The sequence below is a fragment of the Mesoplodon bidens genome, assembly GCF_964165515.1.
Source record: "Mesoplodon bidens genome assembly, chromosome: 2".
Taxonomy (NCBI): Eukaryota; Metazoa; Chordata; class Mammalia; order Artiodactyla; family Ziphiidae; genus Mesoplodon; species Mesoplodon bidens.
This window is the reverse complement of record NC_138177.1, coordinates 132,271,059-132,286,192: the sequence shown is the minus strand read 5'-3', so window position 1 is coordinate 132,286,192 and position 15,134 is coordinate 132,271,059. Positions and strand designations below refer to the sequence as shown.

Sequence of the window (15,134 nt, the reverse complement as noted above, 5' to 3'; positions counted from 1 at the left end):
CGATGTAGCATTCTGTCCAAATGATAAACCACAACTAAGTGAGTGAAACATTTACAAAAGTCAAGGCAGCCAAAGGATCCTCTCTGTTCAAGGGAAAGAGAGTAAGAGATGGATAGGATGTAACTAAATAATGGTTGGAGTAACACAATGGTTTCAAGTCTCAATTGGTCTCTCTCTTCTGTTATGTTCATTGGAAGATCAGGGCCAAGTGTATCCCCCGCCTTCTGCCCCCCCCCTCCGCCCATATAAACATTAGTTTTGTGTGTGGATCTTTCTGCTTTGTCCTTCATGTGGCCTCCAAGGGTGATAAAGCGAGAGTCATCTGATCTACAATGAATAGAACTGGGAAGGGATTCTTAGCCGACCCAGCTGTTCTGAAAGGCAAAAGCTTAGTATATCAAGAGGTCAAACATACAGTAACTAACTGATTTAATAGCATTATGCACATAGCTACATAACTTGGATTACATATGAAACCAATCTACTTCTTAACCCTTCATTTCCTAACTAATGTAGGTTTCTTTATATGTTTTGGCTTACATTCTAAGGTAAGTTTTCAATGGTAGAACACAAAGGAATTATCCTTTTTGGTATATTTTAGGCAGTGTCCTATTATGAGCACTGTATGACAAAGCATCCTTAATATTTAGCAGATTCTCTAAAAACCTTATTTAAGTAGTACCAATAAAATCACTAGTGAAGGCAATTAGTTTTATTAATTGAGTTACTGTTTAGTATCATTTCAATGAATAGTTTGTAAAAAATAACTCATTTTCATTTTAAGAGGTGAATCTGAAATTTCTGTAAATGGAAAATTAGTTATTTTCAACCTTAATTTGTTAAATTTTGTTTCAAATTTTTCATAGTATTTTTATTTTCATGATACAGTGAATTAAATGACATGGTAATATCTTACACAAATTTTGTCAGGACAATTTGTGTAAGATACTATGCAAGGGAATAGCATTTTTTTTCCCTGTGGAAATGGTCAAAGTATATAAGGTTTAAAAAAACGTGCTGGGCCTCCCTGGTGGCGCAGTGGTTGAGAGTCCGCCTGCCGATGCAGGGGATACGGGTTCGTGCCCCGGTCTGGGAGGATCCCATATGCCGCGGAGCGGCTGGGCCCGTGAGCCGTGGCCGCTGGGCCTGCGCGTCCGGAGCCTGTGCTCCGCAACGGGAGAGGCCACAACAGTGAGAGGCCCGCATACCACAAAAAGAAAAAAAAAAAAAAAAAAAAAACGTGCTTATCAGTTCTGTGATTCTCTCTTCCCCTTTATTTTGTGACAGCACAGATGATGATACAAAAAAACTAGAAAATTAAAAATTTAAAATAATGCTTCAAAATAATTTGGAGGGGATCTCATATTGCTCCATGAGATAGGTCTTTTCTTTAAATTCAGTAGAGTCTGTGTAGTTCAGTTTAAAAACAACTTCATATTTAAAAGTCTATACTGAAAAATACATTCCAATATTTTATAAAAGGAGATGTGGAAATTTTAAAAGTTTGAAAATACTTTTTCTCTACAAGCGTAAGAATAACTAGAATATAATAAAGACTCATCCCTGAGATAGTAGCTAAAATAAACTTACAAATTTTAAAAGCTTTCAAAAGAATCTAATAAATACACATCTGGAGCTTTAAGTGGGAAAACTGGTACCTAATACCACTCACTATTAGATTTAATCTGAGTTTTAAAATATATAGCTCTACCAAAGGTGCCATTTTTATTAATGCTTTATTAAGTCTATCCACAAATGCTCAAAGTATATAGAAGCATATGAGATACAAAATATAAGTCAAGATCCTCTTCTACATGTTGGCTTACTTTAAAGGGTCAAGAAGAAATGTATTATTTACGTTGAGATTATCTACTTCTGCGTGTAGAAAGTTTAAATTAGCTGCAAGAAATTTTATCTAGACATGCACCTGCCTGCGCTATGATCTGGTATTTACTGGGCAGATTAATTACATTTCTTCTGTTCCTTTAAATATGATCAGGCAGATACAGAAGTTGGCGTTTTCATAGTGAGTGCATTTCTTCTAAATGCCTGCAGGATAAAAAAGATGCTTATTAAATCATCAAGAATTAGTTTCCAAATTAACATGCATCTCATACATGATTTAAGAAATGATTTAAACACCCGTTTACTATGTAATTTGGTACCTAGTTTAGTTAGGTACTGGTCATCTCTCATTTGCTTATTTTTGAGTCTTCAAAGCAAGATTCACCTTCAGAAATAATTGTCAATATGACTACTCTGACATAGCACTCTTCACTTTATGTGAAGATGGATTTGAGATACTTCGAGAGGGTTCTAAAACTCCAACACGACCTAATGAAAACACCAAATCTTACACGCCTTTTGTCTGTAAGCCTTCAGGGCCTTTCAGCAGGTGTTTCCTCCAACAGCTGCCCCCGCAAAAAAGAGAGTCTTTACTGACATTCCTATTCAGAGTATGTCTCTCTGGGGACTCCTAGTGGTGATAGAAGTTCTTGTCTGTTTGGCCTTAGGACACATGTGAGAGGAAGCCTTTGAAAAAAGCACCCAATGGCAACTGATGGCATATATTCCCATAGGGCATGTGGACCCTTTACTTCCTGAAATATCCCTTCCTTGCTTATATTGGCAGCTATGAATAAGTAATACATGGTGGGCCCCTATATTTCCCTATTCATGACAGTCCACCTATATTCTTCTTGTCCTACAAGTAGATAGGTTGCCAACTTGACAACCAACTTTTGCCAACTCGAGCTGAGTTTGATCTGAATACTAGTAGAAGATTTTAAGCATGCTAGGGTTCACTTAATATCCTTATAGGTTATTGATACACAGTTATCAGAACTAATGATAATACTGTGGAGGAAAGGAAGACTGCCATTTATTAAGAAGTTACTGTGGGAAAGGTACTAATTAAGCTAATTATTTAATTAAATTAATTAATTTGCTTTTTATTTTATTTTTGTTTTTTTGGCCACACCGCACAGCTTGCAGGATCTTAGTTCCCTGACCAGGGATTGAACCGGGACCCTGGCAGTGAAAGTGCCAAGTCCTAACCACTGGACCACCAGGGAATTCCCTAAGCTATTTTATATAATCCACAAGGTAAATAGCATCAGTCCCATTTTATAATTAAGGTTTTGGGAACCGAGTGCCTTGTTTAAGGCCACTAGCTAAAGTAGGTAGTAGAGCTGGTGCTGGACATCTAATCCAAATCCCATTCTCTGTTACAATGCCAGGCCCTGCAAAGAAGTCTCATCAGTTGATCATGGCTGCCAGGACAGTTGTGTTGAGAAAGATTCTGAGGCCAAATTTAGGATCCAGCAAAAATCAATACTTCGATCAATGTGATGTATATCATAGCACAAGAGTAAGGAACAGCAGCATGTTTGTTTTCTCTACACTGTCATACTGGTTCTGGAGATGAAGATCTCAGAACACAAATGAAAAATTTACATACAGCGATGCAGTTCATGAGCAGTATTTTGACAGAATTCATCCTTTATATAACAATTATATTCTTTCTAAAACATACTTTGGATTTACTTCCTTAATAATCTTCACTGGTCCATTTCTGCCTAATGAATAAAGTCTGAGCTAATTTATTAGCCTGGTGATCCTAACTGTCAATGATATATCTGGAATCTACTGTTCAGTCATTCTGCTTCTCTGCCTTTTTTGTTCATGCTGTTATCTCTGCCTCGTATGTTTACACAGCCCATCAACATTACCCATTTTTCAAATTCCAGCTTCCTAGTAAAATACAAACATTTCCATTACTAGGGTCTTGGATGGCCCTCTGTTAGAGATTATATACAGTAGAATAACTAAAACTGGTTTTAAAATCATGAACCCTTAAATAATGATCTAATCACTCTATCCTAAAGGCGATCTACGTTGTGTATTCCTATACTACTGCTTATTCTTCATTTTGTACTTAGAGTAGGAAAGAATGTTTACTCTCCTCAGCCTGAAGAGGAAGAAATTTCTGTCAACTCTTCTGCTCCCTACAGCCCATGGAAAAGTGACAAATTTGACTGAAGTCCCGAACAGTAGTTCACATTTTACCAGTCATATTCGGCCACTATTCTTACACAACACTCTTCTTCCCCACTATTCAGCTTCCCTTTCACCGTCTGTCTACTCTCAAGTCCAGCTGGCCTTCATGCTTCGTAATTTCATGTTTTAAGGAGACCAGCCCATTCTCTCTCTCTCTTCTGCAACCAAGCATGTAAGGTAGGTTTGTGGTCTTTACTGTTATAGACACACGTGGACTTGGGTCTATTTCAAGGATCCAGCTTTCTCCTCAGGTTCAGGAGAGCACATGGGATTCAAGATCTAGATTCAGTATGGGAGAGGGAGGTTCCACTTCTGCCTTAGTCCACATTAGTTACCCCAACCTTCTACCAAAGGGCCTGCCATGTTGGAGGTTAATTCCTCCACTAATCAAGTTGATACTTTGATCCTCGTTGGATTCATAATCTTTTTTTGTACTTGCTACTGGCCAGAATCCTAGGAAGAAGAAGGGTCTGAACTTGTATCACTTATCATAGCTTGTCTTATATTATTATTTCATGTATATAATACGAATCTTATATCCTTAGCTTGAATATTAGGTTGGCATTAAGCAAAGTGCTTTGTTTATACTAACCCTCACACTTTTGTTAACCAAGTGATTTATTTACACTGTTTCTAGGAAATGTATCTCAGCATCGCTTGTTGACATTAGCCCAAATCATGCTTTCTCCGCCTCTTTTGCTGGTCTTCATACTGTCTGTCTCCCTTACGCACAGTCTCTCTTATTGTAACGTTATTTTATAAAGGCTCCACTTTCTAAAGGCTCTGGGAGCGAATGCCTATGGGGTGCTTACCCCCACTGAATAATATAGGTCGGGAGGAATAATAACTGAAGTGTGACAGAGGGCAGAAGCTGATGTGCAGACGGGGAATCTGGCCACAGTGGTGTCAGGGGCACTGTGACTGTCAGAGGTTTCTAGGACATAGGACAAAATCAGGGAGTTTAATATCCTCCCTTAGTCATACCAGTTAGGCAGCTGTGACAAATGCATAAAAGAACATGGAAGAGAGGGATCTAAGGAAGCCTTGTGTAAGGTAAGTTATAAGCAGGTTTTGAAAGATAGGTAAAATTTTGATGATGGGGGAAAAGGTATGCCAAGTAGAGGAGAGAAGAACAAAGATAAGGAAATGAGAAAGGTGCTTTCTGAGGAATGTGTCTAAGTATGAATGGCAAATAATCTGGAGTGACTGAGGCAAAAAAATTAGAAAGGTAAGCTGGGGTCAGATCAGGGAAGAGTTCTGAATGATGGTATAAATTTGGATTTTACTACGAATATGGTGGAGTGATACCTTCGAAAGCATAATTTGTTCAGTAGCAGGACAGGCTGTAGGGAAACGAGATCAAAGAGCAAGAGAGGCAGGTTACAATGAGGATGCAGATAATCTAGATGAGAGGTAATGAAGGAGTAAACCAGTGCAGTGGACATGGAAAGGAGAAGTAAATGTTTTGGGAAGTGATATGACTTGGCAGCAGTTTGGACGTGGGGACAACTGGATGAGACAGAATTGTAAGGTTTTCAGCCTTATCACTGGATGAATGTAATCCCTAGAAAGATACAATGAGGGATAGTATGAGGGGGGGATGAAATCAGCATATTAGGGGAATAATGTATGGGAGCTGAGATTGTTTACAGCTCAGGAGGAGGGTAACTTATACACTAAGGTGAGAACTAAAGTCAAGGAATGGATAAGATCATGAAGAAAGCACCCAAGGTGAGAAGAAAACATGATCAAAAGAACCCAGGGAAATGTCTCAAAGGTAGTCAAGTACATTTCACTGTTATTTCTCTCTGTTGCTTCCCACTAAAAGGGAAGTTAACTAGTAGGTCAACCTTAATTCTTTCAAGTTTTTTGAAAGTACTACTCAAAAGAAAGACTCAGAAAAACATCCCGAACATGTGATGATGTTTACTAGAATCCACGAACACAAAGCTATTCTCAGTATTCTTAAGTTTCCCAAAAGTTCATTAATGAGACTGTCATATATTAAATGTGTATATTCATTTGCCAAATGTATAACTGTGAATATTTATGTGTGTATATAACTGTATTTATGACAACCATCTAATAGTTTGCTGTTGGATTTCCATAGGTCAGAAATTGTATAAAACATTTTACCCTATAATGAATGAATGTATGTATTTGTATATATATTGTATACTTAAAACTTAATAGGATCTAAAATCTTTGAGCAGTCATGAAACCTGACATTCACTGATTACTACCATGTAGTGGGCAAGAGCACAGGTTCTGGCTCCAGACCACTCTGGTTAGTATACTGGCTCTGTCTCTTAAGTGATTCTGGTGCAAGGTACTTAACCTCTTTGTGCCTCAGTTTCCTTACCTGTAAAATAAAGATAATAACTATCTACTTCACATAAGTTGTTGTGAAGGTTAAACGGGATGCGTATAAAGTGCTTATAACAGTGTCTGGCACATTGAAAGTGCTCAAATGTTAGCTATTATTATAAGCTATTATTTATTGTATACTACAGAATGAACATTTTAAGGAGTGAAAGTGATACAATTTTCTGTAGAAGATGCTTTGCAAATATTTTAAAAACAGCTAGTTAAGAAGATAATATTAATCACTTGAGATACCATTTCCAAAGAAACGTATTTTCAGTATAGAATAGAATTCTTTTTTTGCATTAATTATTTTCTGAGAGAAAACAGGCAACATCTGGTTAGCTTCTAAGAATCTTAATATTGATGCCACTAAGTCTGGGATAATGCTAGATTTTACTGTGAACCTTCAGTTGCAGGTACACTAAACACTAATGTTACATCATGACTCATAATGCTTCTAGCTAATATGTTATAGTAAGCTATTTATAAATATATCATTTTTACTTGTATTGCTGAATCCACAGGAATTGTTTTGAAGGAAAGGTACAACTAGTTAATATGTAATTATTTACTTAATTCAGCACATTTCCAAATTCACTGACTTGTTATGTCTTTGTTCAGTCAGATGTGCCCTACAGAAACATCCTATAACCTACCTCTCACTATTGAGTTAGCTGTTTTTACTAAAGGTACTCAATTAAGGGCCCTCTTTATATTCACTAAAAAATATGCCCTCTCTGAAAGCTAGCCTGGTAAGCTCAACAGTGTTCTCTTTCAACAGCCTAACTCACAGATCTTGTTAGACTGCCTTCCTATTATTTATAAGAATAGATAAAATATAATTTCAACTAATGTCCCTATTTTCTTTACAGACAGACAATACCAAGTTTGATAATTAAAATGTTTCCACCTGAAAAATAAACAGTGAAATCTAACAAGGCTAAACTTAATTATAAAGGTGAAACAGTACCTCGGTTTAAAATGATTTTAAGGAATTCATAGCTATCAAGATCATATAATTAATTCTATATGAAAGAAAAAAGACTTTTTTTTCAGAAAACAGTGCACAGTAAGTTGTCATAGTAATGATGCAGAATAAATGCTTAATCAAAATGAAATTAAAATAAAGAACCTACACATAAAGTTTTATTTTACATTATAAATAACAGCTTTGGGGCTATAAATTCTTGTTTCAACAGCCTACAGATTTGCCTGATTCTGTTTCAGAACGTACATTTAAAAATTTAGGATGAAAACTGCCAAGAAACTTATTATTATAATGTGTACTTATGTTTTATTATAATTATTCATCTTTTGTGCTAGGTTCTATAATCCTGAGGGCAGGACTATGTCTGTCTTGTTTATTAGTGTATCCCCAATGCTAGAATTGTGCCTGGCTCCTAGTAGGCATTCAATAAATCTTAAATGAATGAGGCATGTAAGGAAATAGCAATTTATAAGTATTTGAAAATATCTAAATAATTCCTTTAAAAAATTCTTAAGAGTGGCCATTTGTTTTTATTCATTCACTGAATATGCATTATGGACCTTCTAACCAGGTTCTATACTAAACTCTGGGACTACAGTATAGAGATAAGACTTTTGTTTGTTTGCCAAGGAGAAGCCCAGAGAGAGCCCTGTAACCAGACAATTACAATACACTACCACATGATACATTTATAATCATTCAGACAAGTGTTGTAGAAGCCTAGAAGATGAAGCAATTTAGCCTTTTACCTAGGCGAGCTGGGGAGAGTTTCAAATGATGTGACACTGAAGGCTGACCTTAAGGAATGAGCAGGAGTTTGCTAGACAAAGAAGGAAGCAAGTACAATCCAGGCAGAGAGAGAAGTAGTAGAAAAGCCTGGCGTCCTGAGAGAGAGAGAGATTCCAGAGGACTGAAGCATATGGTATGAACAGTGTGAATGAAAAAGACTACTTTCTGCCTATGTGAGGTCTGAGCTGGAGGAAGAAAAACACCTAATATGTACTGATTGCCCAAGTCCTGCTTTTAACTATATAATTAGTTATATAACACTATAAATATCTGCTTTATTATTATATACATGTGTTTAAAATACAAAAACCACTTAGAGAATTTATCTAACACTTTGAGGAGCTTTTCTGACTAAGAGTTAAAATGGAAAAAAAATGTTCACCTGTCAGGTGACATAAAACCAATTCCTACTAAATGTGCCAGAATAATTTTTCTCCACCTCAAGAACAGTTAGTCTTCAGCCTGTTCATTACTGTCTTTTTATAGTATTTTTATTTAATAAAACCTATTAAGACTACCATACAAATCTCTTTACTTATGCTTTTATCTTTTAACTGATCAATTTTTATATTGCTGACATCCCTTCTTCACCATTTGCTCATTTAAAAATTCATAGTATATGAAATATGTCTCTGGAGAAAATGTCTATAAAATTTGTTACAGCTGGCAAATGTGTATGAGTCAGTGATAGCACATGACTAAATGCTTCACAGAAAATAAAATTTGTTTCTGTAGTAAGCAGAACTGTTTAAATGTTATTTATTTTTATGTTTCAAAGAAAATATATTGTGAAGTGCTGCATTGATTTAATACGCAACAATGTCTGTGTACACGCTGTAGAAGGAGAATTTATGAAACCTTTGCACAACTCCTTTAATTGAATTTTCCAAATCTCTCACCACACACAAATAATCAATATCTTCTGCAGAGAAAACCAGTCAGAATTATTACAGTCTTTCGTTTCAATTTTGTTGTCATCAGCACATACAGAGCACCTGGATATTTGTAATGTCTGATAGCAAGTTATTTACTATATTTACACCTCTTAAACACATAATTGCTATTAAATGAGTTAAAATCTATGGTTTAAATTTTTTTACCTAATTATTTAAAAGATAAAAGCATAATACTTCTAGTAAAGTATAAAAAAATTTAAATCTTGGAAGAAATTATTTAAAAGGCTTTGAAAAGTAATAAACCAGTTTGTTTTTCCTTAAATCCTAGACAAATCTCAAGTAAGCAGTCGAAATGTAGCCCTAAAAGTGATGAATAGTGTAAAGCAAAAGCATGAACATTTATTAATAGGAAAAGGTATGACCCACATACAGCATATGTGACAACTGAATCCTTATAAAGTTAAGCTGAGGACTACAGTTGTACATTAATGTGTATTTGTGTCACCAAAACTAACATCTGTATTTTTTATCTCCAGATAAACTAATGTTTATCTGGAGATAAACATAAAAATGTTAACATAAACATAAGAATGTTAAAGCATACAGGAATTTTTGTTGTTTCTCCTAAAATTCATCATGTCTAAACCTCAGTGCTATAACAGAAAAAAAAAGGGGGGTAGTAGTTTTCTAGGAGTAAAATTATTTAGGTGATATGATGAATACTTTTTCAAGACTGAGTGGGGGAAAGAACAACATATTTTTAAGCTAAAAAATACTTCAGTGGGTGGTTAGAATGGAAAGGCAATACCAAACTATTTTATAGACTTAGAACAGAAGGAGTTTAAAATTTGTCCTGTGGTCCAAGAATTTGAAAACTTCAAAATCCTATAACCAAGATGAATTTTACAATGCAAGAAGACAGTAAGTTAGCTAAAGAAAGCCAGAACATGATAGTTTGTGCTTTTTTCTTTTTAAGGCCAGAGCTAGAAATTCTGAAATATTTTGTATTATAAACAGCTGAAACAATCAACTTTTTTGAACAATGTAAAGTTCAGATGGTTACATTTCATTTAAATTATGCATACTTCAACCTACACAATTATTCTCAAAACAGATAAAATATGTTTTGGACTGAAGCTAAGTGTCTAGATTTCATATCTTAAGTGTCTAGATTTCATATCTTGGCAACTGCTCTACAATTTGCTTACATTCTTTTAAAAAACATTTTGTTTACTGGAAGTACTAGTCATAGACAAACAATGCTGGTATTTTCTAATATCTCCAGAAAAAATGAAAATACCAAGTACAGTATAATGCCATCTATTGTCTCAGGAATATTTGTATCAAGTTGTTTTATGTAGGGGTTGATTATGCAAAGTAAATAAATTTCATGCCTTCCCATGTGATGATAATGTGACATTCCATCTGTATCAACCCATTGAATGGTCATATGTTTTAAATCTTCAGCATAACAAATTAAAAATAATTTTGAAAATTCACATCCAAATATAACAGAAAAAGAACCTTTCATTTCATTATTTTTCTAATAGTCATAAAGCCAATATTATTAAGGAAAGTGAAGTTAGGCTTACTTCCTAAGTAACTGGAAAAAGAAAGAAGCCTTCCTTTGTTTAAGAAATTTGTAGTTAGCAAAGGAGGTCCTCTTTATTCATATGCTCTATCAAGGCATTCCCTAATGTGCAAGGTCCAGTTCTGAAAACTATGAAAATCTCAGTGTACCTTTTCATGTTACCATGTATGTTTTAAATTTCCCTGGAATAGGTTATATAAAGCCTTAGAATGTGTGTCAGATGTCTATTTAATTAAAACACTAGAGTTTTATCTTTACAGTTATACTTCTCTGCCTGTAATAAAGACTGCAACTGATGCTAAACAAACAAGCACTGAAATGAAAAAAAATAAACAGAACTAAAGGAACAATTCAAAGGTGCAATGACAGCATAAATGTTGGAATTCTTCTGTTATTGTTTATTTTAACTATTCTGGGAAAATTTGATAAGAATCTGAAGGAAAAAAAATCTGAAGGACACTTTTTTTTTTTTTTTTTGTGGTACCCGGGCCTCTCACTGCGTGGCCTCTCCCGCTGCGGAGCACAGGCTCCGGACGCGCAGGCCCAGCGGCCATGGCTCACGGGTCCAGCTGCTCCGCAGCATGTGGGATCTTCCCGGACTGGGGCACAAACCCGTGTCCCCTGCATCGGCAGGCGGACTCAACCACTGCGCCACCAGGGAAGCCCTGAAGGACATTCTTTTGATAGTGAAACAAGTAATCTGTTTATTTTCATTTTCATAATTACCTAATAAAACAAATCTAAAACATAGGGCTGATTTTTATATTATGTAATTTGTGACTATATAATTTATAACATTATGGAGATTTTCAAAACATTTTAAAATTTAATTCTGGGTAACAGCATAGTAAAAGAAAAGAGTAAATTAGAAATTTTTATAAAAAGCTGAAGGCTAGATCCCCAAATAAGGAATATATAAAGCAAATTAGTTTGAACTGTCAAAAAAACTAACAAAGCCCTCTTAAAATGAATGTACGAATAGAAGGGGGTGAAAGTTAACTTAGCAAAGAAATTTACATATAACATGCACGTGTTTGATGTCCATCACCTTTAACCGAAAAAAAAAAAATCCCACTAATATTAAAAAATACACATATTAGGAACCAGAGAAAAAACAGGGGAAAGTATTCTGTAAAAATATTTAGCTCAAATTCAAATTAAAAAATTCAATCTATTTTTCAGGCAATATTACTTTAAAAAATAAGTTGATACACTAATGAAGATTTGAATACCTCAGTAAATATTAAGAGCTAATGTAACTCTTGCCAAGAAACAGAAATGGAAAATGACATATTTTCATATATATATTTCTATGTAATTTATATAAATATTATATATTTAATATATCTTAGCTCAGTTTTCATTTAAACCACAACAAATAATCAATGCTTATTAGAAACTTTAAAGCATGATTTAGTGATACAATCTCCTCTATGCATGAACAAACACTCAGTTCTTAGGGAACACCTGGTAATGGGCAAGTCAGTTTTAATGCCTAAAATACTAGAAAATGGTTTTAAGGCTGATCATGCAGACACACACAAAGAATCAGTATGTACTGGATAACTGAAAGGAGATGACTGTTTTAACGTGGAAATAACTTTAATGTCTTAATAAATGTTTAGGGAAGGAAACAATACTTTTGGGAAATTTTTTCGCATTAATTATTAGCAGTGACAGTTCACCTATTTGTTCTACAATTTTCCCTTCCTCACTGTTGGCACAAGCCTAATGTAAAGCCTAATTCTAATTAGTTCTAGGAAATTACAGATTAAAAAAAATTACACCATTGCCACAGAATATATAGAAGAAAGATTTCCTCTAGTTGGGAAATAATAAATATTCCAATTTCCCATTATGATCCTCTAAAACTTGTCAAGTTAGTAGAGATTAAAACCACTGAAAACCAGTTACACATTATAATCAAGTTACACAGCATCAGAAGAGATCTCAAGCCTTCTCTAGGAAAGAGCTGCCTTCATGCTCTTAAATTCTATGGACCCTAATGGGAGTTAGCTGCCCAACTGAATGGCTCAGGAAGCCTGCTCAGTTCCCTTCCCACATGAGTTTTGGAGGAGTTTTTCCATGGCTGCTGCCCTGCCATGGCCCAGTTGGCCTTTGGAACTGACCAGCAGGGAATCCAGCTCTTTCCACTGCAAACTCATCACTGGCTTTGTTAAAGATCCTAAACACAGACTAACATACTAGATTGGTTGAACCAGTTTCAGTTATACCTTGTGTTTGAATCTGAGAGCAGGGATGACTGGATGATTTCATTTGTTTTAGGAAGAGACAACATGGAAAAATGCAAAGACCATACTTTTTGAGGTAAGACTTGTCTTTAGTTGGAATCCCTGCTCTGACACTTAAGTAGCATTGTCTTTGGGCAAGTTACTTAATATTTTTCTGTTTCTTTGTTCCTTATCTATAATGACAATAATAGCTATCTTGCAGGGTTGTTGTAATGATCTGCTGATCCTAGCATTGGGAACACAGAAATTATTAGTCCTCAACAAATGGTAGTCATTGGTACTCAAAAACGGTAGACTAAAACATGGCTATCCACTTCAAGGGCTACCTCCATCTGCAGAGATTGCCAAATGGCATTCATGTCAGTAATATTAAAATCATCCCTCTTAAGTTGGTCTAATGGTTTTAATATTTTATAGCATTTTGCTTACTGAGGTATGAATGTGCATGTGTTATGAGAACTTAAAATCTGCTAATTTAGTTTCCCATTCTGTGAAATGCTCCAAGGTATGAGTTCACAGTAGATCAAATGTCATTAATAATCTGAAAGTTTTCAGAACACTGGTTACAAAGTAACTTTTTATGTTTTGTGGATCTTTCTAATTCACCATTAAAAGCTGCCATATATTAATGCACTGTTGCCCCATTTGTCCGTATTCTCAAAAAGAACTTTTAATAGAAGAAAAAATTTAACTCTTGAACCGAAAATTGTATTCCAAAAGTTCAGTCATCAGGGAAGCTGATCTTACCAGACACGGTCTTTTGCTAAATGCAATATAATGTTTTTCAAATGAGATTCGTGGTCTTTTAAAAAAAGGGCCCATGATAATTGGTTGAAATGGTAAAATGAGATGAAAGGATCTCTTTATGTAATAAATTAAAACACAACTCTTTACCTTTGTTGGGAAGTCCTGAATTCTTCTTTTCAAATAGTTTTTGTTTTGTTACTTTTGTCACTAAAGGAAAAAAAAATCTCACATTAAGAATTAATACGGAATATTAAATAATTTCTCATTTTGGAAGAAACAACTTCATAAGAAACAATAATTTCAAGCAATACATACTTATAAATATCAAGTATAAAATGCAATACCTTATATCTTTTTTAAAGAATGAGAACTGCGTTAAAAAAAAGCCTAATACCAGTTACCAAGGTACATTCTTTCCCTTCACATTCAAGAAGAATCCCTAAAATAGCATATCCTGGCAAAAGATATGTGGCTTCCTGTTCTAAGTTTGCAAACAAGTAATAGAGAGACACAATCAAAAACTCATAAATTTCTCTTACTTAGGTCTTTTGTTTTCTGCATTTCTCTTTTTAAGACACATGATGCATGGGAGATACCAATGAGATTTTCAAGCTCTCTACTGCCCTCCAAAGCCTAAAAGAAAGTCATCTTAAATGAGTTAAGTTCTCTACAAATATAATACTGACAAGTCTAGTGAAAATACAGTATACTGCTTCCTTCATATGAAAAACTTAAACTCTATGATAATGAAATTTAACTTTTTCTGTTAGGTTAACTATTGCAAGCCTTAAAATACCTGAATAAAAACAATTTATTAACTAAAAAGACTAAACATAATTAATACATTTACTTTTAAATGTGAAGAAGCCAGATATTACTAAAATATTATGGTTAATTAATGTTCATATATGAAAAGAAGTTCCCATGAAAAGTAGATCAAACATATACCCTGTAAGTTCTTTCTGGGATTGGATTCTCCTATTCTTTTTCAAATAGGGTAATAGAATATGAAAAATTATATGCCAAAAAAAGCAAACCTGTATATTACTTAAATTTTGCATTATTTCCATGAATTCGTCTGATGATTCCTCAACTTTAGATAGCAACACCATGAATCTATGAATGAAGAAAAAAATATTCAGCAAGATCAGGCACTTTCAGAGCTTTAATTCTTTTGAAAGCATCTTTGATTCAGTTTTCTAATCCTTTTCTTTATATTTTTCAAAGTGGTAAAAGATGAAATGCTCCTCCTTCATGCTTTCATTCCTTTACAAACAGTATATTTTACCAACCATCCTATCCCTTGGTGTTTCACTTTCTCATTCCCACTTTGCAGTGGGAGAGAAGATATAGCTGGCTTGCCCTTTCTCCCCCATACCACTTTGAGAAAACTAATACATCATCATTTCCTTATTTACCTAGATCTAAGCCTATGAATCAGTGTT

General features: G+C 34.6%; 1 protein-coding gene across 2 annotated transcripts in view; it reads right to left on the bottom strand.

The window, feature by feature from the left end:
• Nucleotides 1-1,717: 1,717 nt before the first annotated feature.
• The window catches only part of ITGB3BP (integrin subunit beta 3 binding protein), an 86,590-nt gene continuing 73,173 nt past the window's right edge, over nt 1,718-15,134 (bottom strand). The window contains exons 5-8 of one of the 2 annotated variants that reach the window (XM_081225788.1): nt 14,727-14,805; nt 14,229-14,322; nt 13,837-13,896; nt 1,718-2,049 (exon numbers count right to left, since the gene is read on the bottom strand). In XM_081225788.1, coding sequence (XP_081081914.1) covers nt 2,042-2,049; nt 13,837-13,896; nt 14,229-14,322; nt 14,727-14,805 — 241 coding nt within the window. In that variant the 3' untranslated portion in view covers nt 1,718-2,041. The remainder of the gene's footprint in view (nt 2,050-13,836; nt 13,897-14,228; nt 14,323-14,726; nt 14,806-15,134) is intronic. The other variant, XM_081225789.1, reaches the window with a different exon arrangement.